General features: G+C 36.8%; 1 protein-coding gene across 2 annotated transcripts in view; it reads left to right on the forward strand.

Annotated features, from left to right (window-relative positions):
* Positions 1-14735, forward strand: part of NCK2 (NCK adaptor protein 2) — an 84291-nt gene that overhangs the window by 48657 nt on the left and 20899 nt on the right. For both annotated transcript variants that reach the window (XM_030234861.2, XM_050978029.1), the window contains exon 3: positions 4258-4499. In XM_030234861.2, coding sequence (XP_030090721.1) covers positions 4274-4499 — 226 coding nt within the window. In that variant the 5' untranslated portion in view covers positions 4258-4273. The remainder of the gene's footprint in view (positions 1-4257; positions 4500-14735) is intronic.

Here is a 14735-nt window from a genome sequence, read left to right on the forward strand (position 1 = left end):
TTAGTTTGTTTTTACTGTCATTGCTAAGTTGTTGGATTGTTGATAGTTTATTGAACATAACCTTTTCCTTTCTGGACTTCCTTCTCATAAAGACATACAGATGCTTCAGTACTAGATACTCTACCAATGTCTGCATTTATTCTGCCATATGGTTAGTTAATGTTCCACTGCTCTGTCTGAGCAGATTTTTAGTAGAGCCATAACTGTCTTGATTTTGGCTGATTTTTTGTTCGTTGCCTTCTTGGCAATTTTTTAGTTTTTGCCCTCTCTCCCAAGGATAATTTTCTGTAGAAAAATCTTCATGTGCACTTTTGCAGTAGGGCAGCTTCCATTGAAGACTTGACTCCTTTCCTAACAAAACCTAAGCTGAAGGGAAGTAACTAAGTGGCTGAAAATACATGAGCTCAATCTAAACTATATTAGTTTAACATTTCAGCAAAAATACAGTGTTGGTAAAATAAATTAGTTCTTTGAGACTGATAGCAGTGAAAGAATTGCTGGATTAAAAGGAGTTGGGGTTGTGTATTAGTATTGCAAGAATTAACTTCTGAAGGTCTGGGTTGTGGAGTTCTGTTTGCTCTCATTTAATGTGGTGTCTTCATTTCAGGTTGTTTCTGGTTTTTGAGGTTGGAAGTTGGATTGCCATAGAAGTAAAGCAAATGACCACTTGATGTGGGAAGGTAAAAGCCAGAGTCATGTGAAGCAAACTTGTATGGAGGAAAGACTGTTATAGTTCCTGGCAGACTTGTATTATATCTGTATTTCAAAGCTTTTCACTGCTGCTTTCCGTGTGGAATGTTGTTCTGTCAGGTCAGAGAAGACAACTCAGTATTTCAGTGCTAGGACTTCTAAACTTTTGAGAAGGAATTTTCCAAAATGCTGTACGCTTTTCGCAGTAACAGATTTTCATTTCTTGATGTGAAGGAATCTTATGTTGCCATTAAAATCTTTGGGAACTGTGGTATGTTTTATTTTGCAGTATGTAAGCAGTACACTGAAGAAATTTCATGCTTTCAGTCCGTGTCAAGTTTTTACAGTACTCTCGGATGCTTTGGGAGCCTGTCTTACTGTGTTTTCTTTTCATTTTCCCCAAAATCTTGTTATGTTGTCTGCTTATAATCTTTTATTTGGCACATGGCTGTGTTGCAGAAACATTTCAAAACTATTACCTCTACAGCCTCCCTTCTGGGAAACAAATATATCCTTATTTACATACTAGGAAATCTTAGCTCTGCAGATGTCACAGGAAGAGCCATATTGTCCTTGATGGATACATCTAATGATGTAATCATAAGAAAATAATTTGAAGAACTTTAATATATTTCCCCACATTAAAAACAAAATAAAACAAAACAAGCAAACAACCCCAAAACACAAAACAAAATTCGCTCCCCCAGAAAGAGCAAACCTAAAACTAAAAAAATAACCCAACACAACTGAATTGTACACACATGTACACACCTTTAAATAGACAAATGTTCAGCTGCAATTACATTATGCATTTTGACTCTAAATCCTGTCTCCACTTGGAAAGGAGAGCTTGTGCCACTAAACATTTAGTAAAACCTGTGGACTACTTTACTGAAAGGGGTTATGTGTGAGCATGGTGCTCAGGAAAGTTGGCTTCTCTATTCCAGAATACTTCTGCCAAAATTGCATCGTGCAAGGGGTCTGCTTGCGAAATGACAGCATTTCTCAGGCATAGTGACAGTTTTGCATGTCTACTTAAATGGGAATTTAAGAAATTGAGTAGGTTTGAGCACCCTGTCCTGGGTAGTTTCAGAGGACTACAGTTGATGTTGTCAGCCCTGGTAAACAGTTTCTTCCTGTGCTTCTGTCCTTGCCCAACACTGTGGGGAAATACTTGATGACTCTTACAATAAGGGTCAATTCAAATGGTTTTTTTCTTTAGAGATATAGGAAGAGTTTAATAGTTTTCCACTAATCACTACTCAAATATTATTCCTAATGTGGGGGTTTTTATTATTAATATGCTGTAATATTGATAATTTTGACTTGCCTGTATTGTGAAAATAACCTTTTTTAGAAGTGGAGCCTATGTAGTGGCAACATCATCAACCAACTGCAATGATGATGTCCTATTTCTTCATGTTCTCCATGTCCCCAGGAATAGTAAGAATTGACCATTTTATAATTGCTGAGATAAAATAAACCAACCTAAATTGGAGAGATGGATTATATTGACAACACCAGCCTCCAGAACATGTTTGATTGCAGTCCCCTGTGGCTACATCAGCTTATTGACCTGTAGGCTCTCTGCCCATTTTATGTCAGTCAGAAAGCAGGGCAGTTTATTGGAGACTGAGGTCCAAAGTTAAGGCTCTTCTCTATCATTGTCAGATAGGATTATTATTTTAGGGGAAAAAAAATGGTTGAATGGTTACTGACTTATTTCTTGTAAAACTATCAGTTCCACTGCATAAGTCACAGCCTGTTTAAGCTGTAAGGATTGTGCTTCTCAGCTATTCAAATCATCATAGCTCCTTTTTAAATTCGTCTTGGGGACCTCAGCCACACAAATGCATATTTGAATAATATTTTAATTGCTGTATGTTCTTTCTGTTTTTTGATTGGAAAATGAGAACTTAAACCTGTTCAACTCAGCTTCAGATTTTCAAAAGTCATGTCCTGCCTTGGCCATGAGGGGTAAATTTGCTGGTGTTTGCCAGCAAATGGCGAGCACAACTTTTTGCCATCAAATGGTTTAGCAATTGTAAAATTCATGTTTTATGATTATAGATTAAGTAAGTAAAGCACTTATTTTTCCTATAGTAGATAAGCTGGGTTGTCTGGCATGCAGTTTTCACAGTTTGTACTGTAGCTAAAGAGGGAAGTGTGTGTGTGTTTGTGTCTGTATTTACAGACTGCAGAAGGAACCCTTTTGGAATATAGGTGATATAATTTACATGCTGAACAGAATTTCTGAATGAAGTTTGGGTTTTAATTACCTTTCTGTCACCTAAACTACTAAGTATCAGAGAAGATAGGGCTGTGGACTTCTGAGACCTAGGCAACAAAGTAAAATATTTCAGAAGTCTTTGGACATTATTAGTTTGAAGTATTTTTGAACCTTTTTCTACTAATCTGTAATTTAAATGAAATCTACACCTTTTCTTTTAAAAACCCCAGAATCGGACACGTTGATTTTTAAATATGTTCTCACCTCCTACTCTCTCTGTCCTCCTCCACTTCCCTCTCCCCCAAGCTCCACGGCAGCAATTAGAACATTTTAGGTGACTCGTCAGAATTTAGAAGGTAAAATCAACATGTCTCGGTTGGCATTATAACATATTTGAATGATATTGGTGCTAGTATTGGACTTATCCCTGCACACTATTGTGCTGCCTCACTTTGTTCCTGGTAATTGCTGGGATGCGTAGGAAAACGTGGAGGCATGCAGCTGTCTTTGTGCAGCTGACAAATAGCTTTGGAAAATATAATTGTTCTTACAGGTAAGTGAGAGAAAGACAACTGATTCAGTCTTAATGGAACTCTGGATATGTTTCAGGTAGGGAAGAAGTGAAAATCCAGTGTGTGCTCTTTTCCACCCCACTGACTAATGCCTGGTGCATGACTATGCTGAGCTGGGATTTTCTGGGAACAAAGGGGGAGTGAAGTGTCTTAAATGCAATTTTGTGCTGCCTGCACAAAACGGTGAACAAAGACTTGCTAAAGACAATACCCACTTACTGGTGGTAGATTTCCCTGCTGGGTTGCATTGCTTCCTGAATTGTTTCTTAACTTTCTACTAAATAAAGATGGTCAACTTTGTTTAAATGCAGAAAACTTTTATGTATGAAATTAGTACGAGGATGTGGAACAAGTGCAGAGGGAAAATACATTTTTCAAATGTTGCTATTTAATTTTTTTTCTCAGATCAGAACTTGGAATGCCACATGTGGAATACTTTTATAATGCTATATGAAAAAATTAAACAGATTTTATAAATAAGCTTCTGTTAATATATATCCATGTAATATTTTATATACATTTGGAGGAAGTGAATGTAATACATTATGACTATAATTTATTATCAAGATGTTGCCATATTTTAGTGGCTGAAAAATCAAGAAAAGTCATTATGACTTCCCTTATTTTTAAGAGGGTTTTTCCTATATGACATTCTCATTTTCTCCTAGCTGTTTTCCTACTTATTTTAGAAGAATTCAAAGGAAAAAATGACTAAGAATTATATGACAAAATTTAGGGGGATAATGTTTTATTATTTTGTTGCAGAAGGACTCCATGAAAGATGACAGAAGAAGTTATTGTTATTGCAAAGTGGGATTACACTGCACAGCAGGACCAAGAACTTGACATCAAGAAAAATGAACGTCTTTGGCTATTAGACGATTCTAAGACATGGTGGAGGGTAAGAAACGCGGCCAACAAAACGGGATATGTGCCATCAAATTATGTGGAACGAAAAAACAGCTTGAAGAAAGGTTCTCTGGTTAAAAATCTAAAAGACACATTGGGTAAGTCCTTTTGTATTTTGGAGTAAATTTAGTAGACTTGATGAGTTTCAGGTTGGGAGTGTAATGTGGATATAAAAAAAATTAACATGCATGTTTGGTCTTTATGCTTAGTTTGAGGTGACATGATGGGTAGATGATTGAGGGAGGGAGAGACAGAGAGAGTAGGTGTGGGTGGAGAATCATGTGTAAAAATCTGTACTATGTTTCCTTCCATCACATCCAGAAGAAAAAGATGTTACTTTTGTTCCAGTTTTCAAAGGTTCTGTAATTTCAGTGGCTGAAGAACTGAGTGTCATACACAAATCAACTGCTGAATCCTCTCCTTTCATGCTAACTCTTCTCACTTGAAAGATGAAGGATGTAAACTGGATTGTTCAGCATAGGTATCACAGCCAAAGCTGAATCACTCTATGAATGGGATTTTACAGTTTGGCTATATACAGTTAAGTTTTTGTGGTCTGTGAGATGTTCTGTCAACTTCCAAGTCCTTAAATATGTATTCTATTTTCAACTTGCACATAGAGTCTTCACAACAGTATCTCATACACGTAAAATAATCTAGCTTTGAATAATTTTGTATGTATTTTAAAGAAATCTATTTGAAAGTCAAGTTAAATGTTTTTTTTTTCTCTTTGATTTTTAAAGACTGATTAAAAAGGGCCTTGTATAGGAAAGGTTAGAAAAGGCTATAAACATAATGATAAGTTGTTGTTTTATGCCAGGAAGACCTACTAGTGATATTTCAAGATGTTATGAATAAAACAGAAACAGGCACATTAAAAGTGTTTTGAGGGGTTTTCTTTTGCTTTTGTTTTGTTTTTTTGCCTGTGTTTTATGAAGTCTTACATAGAGAAAATGTATTCTGCTGCAGACTGCTGTACAAAATGACTCTGCAATAGAAAAATTAGGATTCAGGGATTGGACTTCAAAAGTTAAAAGGTTCACTTAAAAATAACATGGCAATAGCTGATGCAAGATAATTCTGTGCCAATGTTGTTTCTAACAGGCTTGGTTTCTTAGTCACTCCTTCATTACCATGTCTTCCACTGCTGAGTTGCCATAAAGTACATGGAAATTGGGGACTAGAGGATGGGTGGCAGGCAAACAAGGTTATCATAAAATTTACCATGGTAACATTTAGAACCGCAGTCCATTTTACAGATACTCTTGGAACATTCTGATTATAGTGCCAGGAAATGTGATTATGCCTTTTCAAAGATTAAAGACCCAGTTGTGATATTAAGCTCCTTTTTTATAGATTTATGTTGTTTAAAACATAAAGTGTGTATTTTGTCTGAAAGGTACCTTCAGAAAGCATTGCAGTCCTGTTGTAATAATATTTCAAGTGTTCATGTAAAATGTGAGTAATATTTGCTTGATGCAAACACATTTTTATATATGTCCAACAGAAATCTATTTAAGTGAAGGAATAGAGGTGTGTCCTAGCCTACGTGTGTGTTTATTTTCAGTCTTAGCAAAACTGCATGGTGCAGGGTGCTTCCCTTCACTCTAGTGGTGAGTGATGAAAAGGTGTGAGAAAAAAGCTTGGTGGTTTCTTGGCTGAGCCATCCTTGGGTGTCACATCTCCCAAGCCTCAGCCCTTTGTGCACACCTGCACAGGTTTTTGAGTTCTGAAGCACTGTTATGACAAGTTACATGTTCCCTGTTCCCTTTCTAATGGTTTCTCTGTGCGTTTGTTCAGCTGAGGCAGAAAGTGCCTTATGATGGAGTCTGGGCTTTGTGTGCTGAGACCACACTTACCTGGTGAGCATCTAGAGTGTAAAGCACTTCTCATGCTCTTTTAAGCTCATATACTCTGTGACAGTGAGAAACTGCCTAAGGCATACCTTACTCACAAATGGATTCACAATATGCTTAATATCCACCCCAAGGAGCTGGTGCTTAAGAGTATTCTTTTTTAAAAGTTTAGGTGCTGTGAACTCCTTACCATAATGAAACATGTATGTGCTGTGCACCACGTATCTGTACAACTTTTTTTACTTTTCCTGAATCAGTGTCCTCAACTAAACTATAGTATTTAAGCCTTTCCTGTCTTGCTGTACAGTAATTTCCCATTCAGAACAAGCAGAGCATGTGTCCTTCCTTAGAGGATCCATTGTTTTGAGAGGCCATCAAAAATGCACTCCTTCTTTTTAAACAAAGGCTTGCAAATTGCAAGACTGATGCTTCATCTAGTGAAACAGCTTTTGAAAGTTTTGCTTAGCCCAGTGAAGCAAGTTCTGAAGTCCTCTTCAGATATGTCTAATGTATCATCGTGCCTGCCTCTCCAAGGATCACAAGAAAATTTTCATTAAAATACCTCCTAACCCAGCACAGTTGTGAATGGTGGTCATGAGTATTAGTCCTTAAACCAAATCGGTTTCCAATTTTCATCTTGAAGCTGCTGTCAAAATATCAGGTACTGAACTTAAAAAAACCCAACAAAATGTCACTTAATAGTCTGTCAATAATTAATCATGAATCTTGTGAAATCTCAGGAGAGAAGCAGCAGACTCATAGCTGCTTCCAGTGACATACCTGTACCCCCTCCTTTTCATGCTTGTGTCACTCAAGCAAATGGTTGTTCCCATGGAGATGCACTTTTCCCTGCCTCTTTCTTAATAGAGTATATTTCCTTGTGTTAAAAAATAATTCATCTGAAAGCATTGTTATCATGCAAATGATGTCATGTGTTGTCTATGTGATTACCTGTAGCTATCTGCCACTCTTATTCTTATCCCCAGTAATTACTGGTGCTTGATTTATATTTTTATATTCAATAAATATGAAAAGTGCCAGCCATAGCTCAAATTGTGGCAGACCCTGTAGGAGCTATAACTATTTAACTAATAGTTCCCCTTGTTTTCTGTTGAAGATGCATCATCAGAATAGCTGTTCATCTTTGGCAATCTGTGTTCTAATTAAATTTTATGCCACCAGTTATGTTGGGGTCTTGTACACAAAAACTTATAATATCATCAAAGAATTAATTCATGCCTATTTGATGCTTAAAACTAATTTTCCATGAACTGTTGACTGTCATTAATTATATCTCAACCCTTGAATATTTTATTAATAGAATCCTATCAGCTTTACAGTTTTTTGGCTTAGGGTTGGTGGAAGGATGATGGACATATGGCTACCTAGCATAGGCAGCTTGATGTTTTAAAATATCAGCTCATTTTTAGCAATGTCTTTAAGCTTTCTTCAACTTCCATTTTATTTTGGCATTTTTTGAAAAGAAAAATTAATTAAAATGTGTTCAGAGACAGCTCTCCTAAATGTGTTTGGTTCTTATTAAAACACTGATTAATGCTTGTTTAGCATATATTCTTTAAATCAGTTCCTTGTGAGCTGAAAAACAGCTCACCCAAAATCTCAAATGACCCCCAGTACTTTCTGAAGAGATACTTTAGAATCATCCTATGCCTTTTCACAAAACAACAGCCTTTTCTACACCATTCACTTTGCCTTTCTAAGGGCATGCTCTGTTCTGTTGTATCTTCTTTTAGTCCTGACACAAGGGAATTTTCCATAACTTTTAACTTTTCATAAATTACTTGGAGAAACTTTGAGTCTTGTAATTCTTTGATTGATGGATGTCTGGTTTTGTCATTTTTCTGCTTGATATATACTACTTGTGTCTTCTTAAATCTCTCTCTTGAGTGAGGTCTAATGAATACTCAGCTACAATGGCCTAGTTTTAATTATGGAAATATAGTGCATAGGCCACCTATAGAGTATTTTAAATGATTCATCTTCTCCTTCCCTTTTTTGTTTTAACTGAGTGGCACTGCAAGTAAAACATTAATGGTAATTTGGCCATTTCAAATCGCTGTCTTCTGTTTGCTCATATTGAATGAAATCTGGTAATTATAACTATTCTTAAGGCAAAAGCCAGCTTCCATGCCTGTGATTAAAATTTCATCTTCATTCATTATAATGAAGCTTAAAATAGTTTCCTTTTACAGTATTTCTTTTGCAGGGAGGGTATTTTCTATACATTTTGAATAAGTCTTACTAAGCAAGAGACCTCCAGCATGCATCTTTTAAACTGTAATTTTCTGAAATGTAATTCTTCCCATGTGCTGGGGGGTGGAAAGGAATTCCCATATCCATTTGGTTGGAGTGGGTGTTTGCCAGCACCACCCCCAGAGCTGCCTCTGAGTGCAACTCCACGGGTTTCCCCGTCTGCAGCAAAGATGATCTATGCCTGCTGGCTCATCTCTGTCATGCCAAACAGAAACCTTATCTGAAGAAAGCCAAAATAATTGAGAAGTCAGTTGTTTGTGTACTCAAAATAAAACTTCTACATTTTTTCCATCCCTTTGCAAGTCATTTTCCTGGCAGCAGCACAACTCCCCAGGCAGCAGCGTGCCATTAGTGACTGAAGCGTGTGATCCAACAGCAGGGTGCCATTTTCATGGGAATCCATGATTTTCTGAATGTTTTTGCTGCTTTTGCTTCACAACCAGCACTGCAAATAGGCTTTTTTTACAGGTTTCTGGTCTTGTTCCCTTTAGTGAGCAACTACGTAAGAAACCTTGAGGATACTTCTGCTCTGCTCTTAGTGGGGGTTTTTGAACAGATGCCCTGCAAAAGAAGAAGATTTAATAAAATGTGTATTGAAAAGGAGATTGTACACCAAGAATGCAGGAGAAGTGTTTGCAAATCTGTAGGAGCAATAGAAATAGATGAGTTTTTGTGGTGATGGCTAGTGACAGTAACCTTGATAACATTTCACAGACGTGTTGGAGTTGCATGAGAGACTTTTTAAATGGCTCCTGTATTGGGCTTCTGAAAGTCTGCAAAACTTTTCAGTAACTTCACTCATTATAGCAGATTTGGAAAGTAAGAATTGCCAAGCAAGATATAATGTAAGAAGCCAGTTCTTGCTTGCATCAGTCTTCCTAGCAAGTTATTTCACAAGTGTTATGAGCATCCAGGAGTATTTCCTGTGTTTGTCAACTGCTGTGGTTTGTGTCTACTTGGGTTAGTCTGTAGATCTGCAGCAGTCCCTGAATGCCATAAATACTGGTGCTTCCAGGAATCACAGTTTTCTATCTCTCTCCTCTCCTCTTCTCTCCTCAGTTATTTTTATGAAAATGCTGGGTTTTTTTCAAATTTGTGACTTCATATTTTCTCATTTGAGGGCTAGTTAGTACTGCTTTCTCAGTGCTTATTAGGAAATTGACGGGGAAGTTAGCCCTTTTTTCTTTGCAGAGCCACTGCCTAGTAATAAGCAGAAATGAGGAATTACTCATTCTTTAATGCAATGTTTTTTTTAGCAATGGAAAACTGTTCCTCATAACTGTTGGTTAAGAGGCTTGGTGTACTTCCTTTTTACCTATGAATTTTTCAACTCAGATTTAAGCAATTATCATCACAGTTCTGTATAATATGGTTATGAAATCTCATTCTTCAGTTAAGTTATCAACATTCAAGTTCTGCTTGAATGTTGATAACTTATAACTGGACCAATGTTCTGCTTGGTCCAGTTTTGCTAGCTCTGATGTGAAGTGTGTGGCAGATTTAACTTATAAGGTGGTATTTTGACGTTTATCAGATTGCTTCTAAATCTTGTTTTAAGTATTGAAACTTGATTACTAAGGTCTTTCACTCATAAAAGTTACTTGTATGACTTTAACATTGCAGGTTTTAGCTGAATATTTCCAATTCTTCCACACTAATTTTTCAAAGTGTAATCATAAGAAGTATGTCCAGTATTTTTGGCACAGTCAGAGCACTAAATTGAGTCTTCAGTACTCTTTGCTTGATGAATTTGTTTATCAGAGGCCTGTCTGATCCCTAACTGCAAGATCACAGAAAACATATTAAATTCATAATAGAAACAAGTACCAGTTTGAAAATATTTCTCCTAGTTCTTAATTAGTTATTTCCAATTCTAGTCTTCTCTGGACACCATAAGGGCATAAAATTTGCTACAGAATGAAAGAATAGAAATAAAAATAAATATGGTATCATTTTATAATAAGTGTATTGTTGTATAGCACAGCCTCTTATACAACTCTTGTAATAAAAACAGGTCAACCCTACAATACAAACAGAGTTATTTTAATCTCTCTAGAACTCCAAGCTTCCAATGTTTTTGGCCTTCCTTGTCACAGACCTGTTAGAAATGCTAGTCTTCCCATTCAAAAACCAGCATTTAATAAAGTTGATTTTAAAAGACCAATAACTTCTTAAAGCATATAGCTACTTGTCAAATTATTATCACATATAAAAATTCCTATGAAGGAATTATATGAAGTTTTTGTTTAGCCGAACATCTCTAGTTGAAATTAGTGATAAAATCAATCCCCTTGTAAGAGTTCAGTAAAAAGTATTTTTTCTGTGTCACTTATTGTTGCTTTGAAGCTTTCTAGCTTGTCAGAAAATGTGAGCATGACAGTAGTGGCACGTCTGTTGTGCTTCATGGAGGATTGGATGAGAGTAAGTCATCTCTATTTGCACTTTAAAGGAGTTCGCACACAGGACTTTAAGTTCAAATTTAGGGAGAGGAAGTAGTGGAAGTGTTTATATACAGCACAAATTCTTGCCCAATTTCCTGGAATCCTAGAATAGCTCATTTCATGGTTGATTTTGTTGAACAGAAGCACTTTCTCTGCAGTGCTTCATCCTGCTTTGTAGTTGCGTTGCTCAGAGTAAGCATGTTTGTTTGTGAGACAGTGTGGCAACGGTGGTGACTCTTCACCAGTGATGAAACTGAGGAGAACATGGTTTTGTGGTAGTGAGAGAAGTGATGGGAACTCCTTTTAGGTGGTGCTGTCTTTAGTTTTGGGGGAAAAATAAGCTGGAACAATTACATTTCTTCCATGTTCACAGTAATAATAGATGAATGTGGTTACATAAATTGCTGAGGAAGGAAGAATGGGAGATCTTCACAATTATTTCAAACACAGAAAAGATTTCTTCTAGATTCCCATCTAGAGCATGTGGAGTTAGATGCTGGCAGTGCTGATGCCACTGGAGTGGTAGCAGATGATTTGTATAATATGTAATTGAAATACTCTGCTGCTTTCTGGACATATATCTGTCCCACAATCACCATTAAAACCTAGACTTGATTAAAGTAGGCATTTTCACTTTATTGGTGATCTTTGAAGGTATGGAGCCATACCCAATAGCAGCAGTTTTGCATATGGAAAATGACGTACGAACACTGATGACAGGGCAGGATCTGCCTTCTGACTATCAGTTAGATACATAATTGCAAAAAATACATTAATTTTGAATTAGTATTACTATAAAATGTTTAAATATTTATTTAGAATGCAAAACAAACTCATGAATTTATGGTTTTGGACCTGTTTTACACCCACAAACATTTAACTAATTTTAATGTGCATATCAACTGTGTCCACTGAAAGTAACGTGAAAGGAATACAAGTCTCTGCTTGGTGGAACTAAAATCAGGCTTTCTGAAACATACTGTGTTGTAATTTCTAAGGAAACATCTGCTCGAGAAGGAAAAAATCTGAAGTTGCAGAGCAGACTAATGCAAAACAAACAAACAAACAAAACCACAACAAAAATCCCCAATGAAAATTGAACACAAACTTCATGCCTTTTAAAGAGTTGAAAGCAAAGCATTTTTGGTGAATATTCTGGAGAACTCATGGTATAGAATAATGCTTCTTTTATTGCTTGATAAAAAGTTTCTCTGCTGGATGTATGCACCAGGCCCTTTATTTACTCCAAAGTAAAAACCCCAAATGCAGCAGTGAATGCAGAGTCTGAAGCTTGTTCCTGTGCTAGCTTGTAATGGTTCATAAGTTTGCTTTTTTCATTTTACAATTGTATATATTGTATTCTGTTGAAGTTTTAGCTTTATTGGGGTAGATTATTTATTGGAGTAGATCATTTAAAGGATGTGCTGCTTCAAGAATTTAAAACAAAAATGCTATGGAAACCACGATGTGTTCTACCTTTCAGCAAATTTTTCTACTGTAACTGTTGCAGTAAAATGTTGCAAGGCTGAAGGCATAAAGAAGTCCTCCTGTTTTTAGTCTATATTGGGTAAATAAATTTGTTCATTGTATTAGAAGTTATATCTAATAGGTATACTTTTTCCCCCTTTCCCATGCAGAATGTCTGTGTGTGCTTGGAGGTACATTGGCATTTACAGATCAAAGAATGAGCCTTTATTGTATTCATAATTATGTGTGAAAAGATAAAAGGATCACCTCAACTCACAATGAGGCTGTGTGTACTGATGTCTTAGGTATTATTTCCTTCAATTGTCACCTTGGAGGACCCTTGGTTTTGCCCCTCTCTGAGCCAGTTATGTTTCAACCTGTAATGTCTGGCCTTAGAGCAAGCCCAAAAATTAGCTCCCGAGGTAGTTTCACAGCTCACTATTGAAGAGAGTCACTCCATTGCTGGTAGCTCCTCCTACACCCTGTTCCAGTGTTGAGGCAGTCTTTTACTTTCCTAGCCTTAAAAGTTTGTGTCTGAACCCTCAACTCTTTTGATGTTTCGTTTTTTATGTAGAATAAAATACTTAAAGCATTTTGCTAATTATGTCTCTTCTTCTGAACCAGTGAAAATAAGAGTGTGGTTTTTTTCCCAAGTACTGTCTTGTTCTGGATTCATTGCAGTGTTCCCTTCTGTCTTCCTTTCCATCAGGTTCCTGGGAGAACTGAAGTTGTCTGAGGCAGCAGAACTGGGGCTGCAGTGAGGGTCACTGCATGGCACCTCTCTGCCTGGGTTGGACTTTTTCCATAAGCACATGTTTATAGGAGTCCATATATTTGTATGCTCTGCATACTGTCTTCCCCTTTGGCTTCATGTCCTAGCACATGAAGGTGGTAGCAGAGAGAAGAAACAGATGACAGGAGCTGAGGTATTAGGAGTATTGTGTGCCTTATTTGGTGTGTGGAGCTAGGTCACCATTCTAAAGACAAAGACCAAGCTAAGGTAACTGGCAAAAATCAATAGCCTCTGTATGTACTCTGAGGGACACCATTTTCCAAGGAATTACAGTGACTCAAAGGACAAGAGATTTTTCAATACATAGGTGACAGTGGCTGTTCCTTCTCCCACCTTAGAATCATTGGGGAATTTTTCTCCTTCAGATGTGGCTATTTCCTTCAATATGCAACTTCAAGTAATTCTTTTGGTATTACTGGATGGATATCTTTTTTTGTGTGTGTGTCCTTGGGCTGTCTTGAGGTTTCATATTTCAGAGTATTTTTAAGCATTTGTTTCTTTTTCCACTTGGGTTCCGTTGCTTTCTGTTTCTCAGGTTTTTTGAAGACTGTGACATGGTCTCACACCAGGAAAACAGAATTTGTAAATTAGCATTCACACTAAAAGAAAACTGAGGTTTGTCTTAGAATGTATAAGGAAAGGTTTCCTTCCATTTTCTGAGTCTCAAAAGTGTTTTGTTTTGTGGAGTCTAAAAAACAGGAATTGACATGCATGGAGTGTATGTAGACATAAAGCACAAAGCTGCAGTGCTGGAGAGAATGCCCACCTCTGTTGTTTCAAGGGGAAAGGTTCCAGCACAGATGGCTTTTTTTAAGAGTTACTTCGCTGGTGAATGTGATTATTTATTGACAAGTTATTTTTGTGGTCTCAGCAAGTTCATTTGGACAGACACTTCTCTTAATAGATGATCAGCTTGGACTGGTAGACATTTAAGGTTGCTCTTTCTAACAGATGACTATTTGTAGCTGTATTTTGCACTAGAAATTGATTTAGGAATTAGGCTGTAGGCTGTCTGAATTGTATGCAGTCATTGCCATAATGCCTGGTTGCAGTCTTTGGGATTTTATAAATTAGAGGATATAGAAAGTGAAAGAAAACAGAAAGGAAAAATGTATTTTGATGTGGTGGAAAGGTCATTCTTCTTGTATATGGGCTCTACTGGTTTCCTAAACAACCTGTAAGATATTTTTTCAGTTGTTCATTCAGGAAATTATTCTCCGGAATGGGAGATAAATGTATTTATTATTACTCTGTAGCTACTGAGTTTAAATGTACAGAAGAAATTGTTCTGGTTTGTGTGTGAGTCCTGAGGTTTTGGGGTTTGGCTGTGAGGACTAAACCTCAGAGGAGGTAGGCTGTTTCTTAAGTGAGACATTTCAGCCTGTTACTTCCCCTTCAAAGATGGAGAGGCCTGATTTTATGTATGCAATTGCAAATAACCTGAGAGCCCTTGATTAACAAAGCTACGTGCATTGAAATTCAGAAAGGAAGTTAGTACAGAAA

The sequence above is a fragment of the Serinus canaria genome, chromosome 1, assembly GCF_022539315.1.
Source record: "Serinus canaria isolate serCan28SL12 chromosome 1, serCan2020, whole genome shotgun sequence".
NCBI lineage: Eukaryota > Metazoa > Chordata > Aves > Passeriformes > Fringillidae > Serinus > Serinus canaria.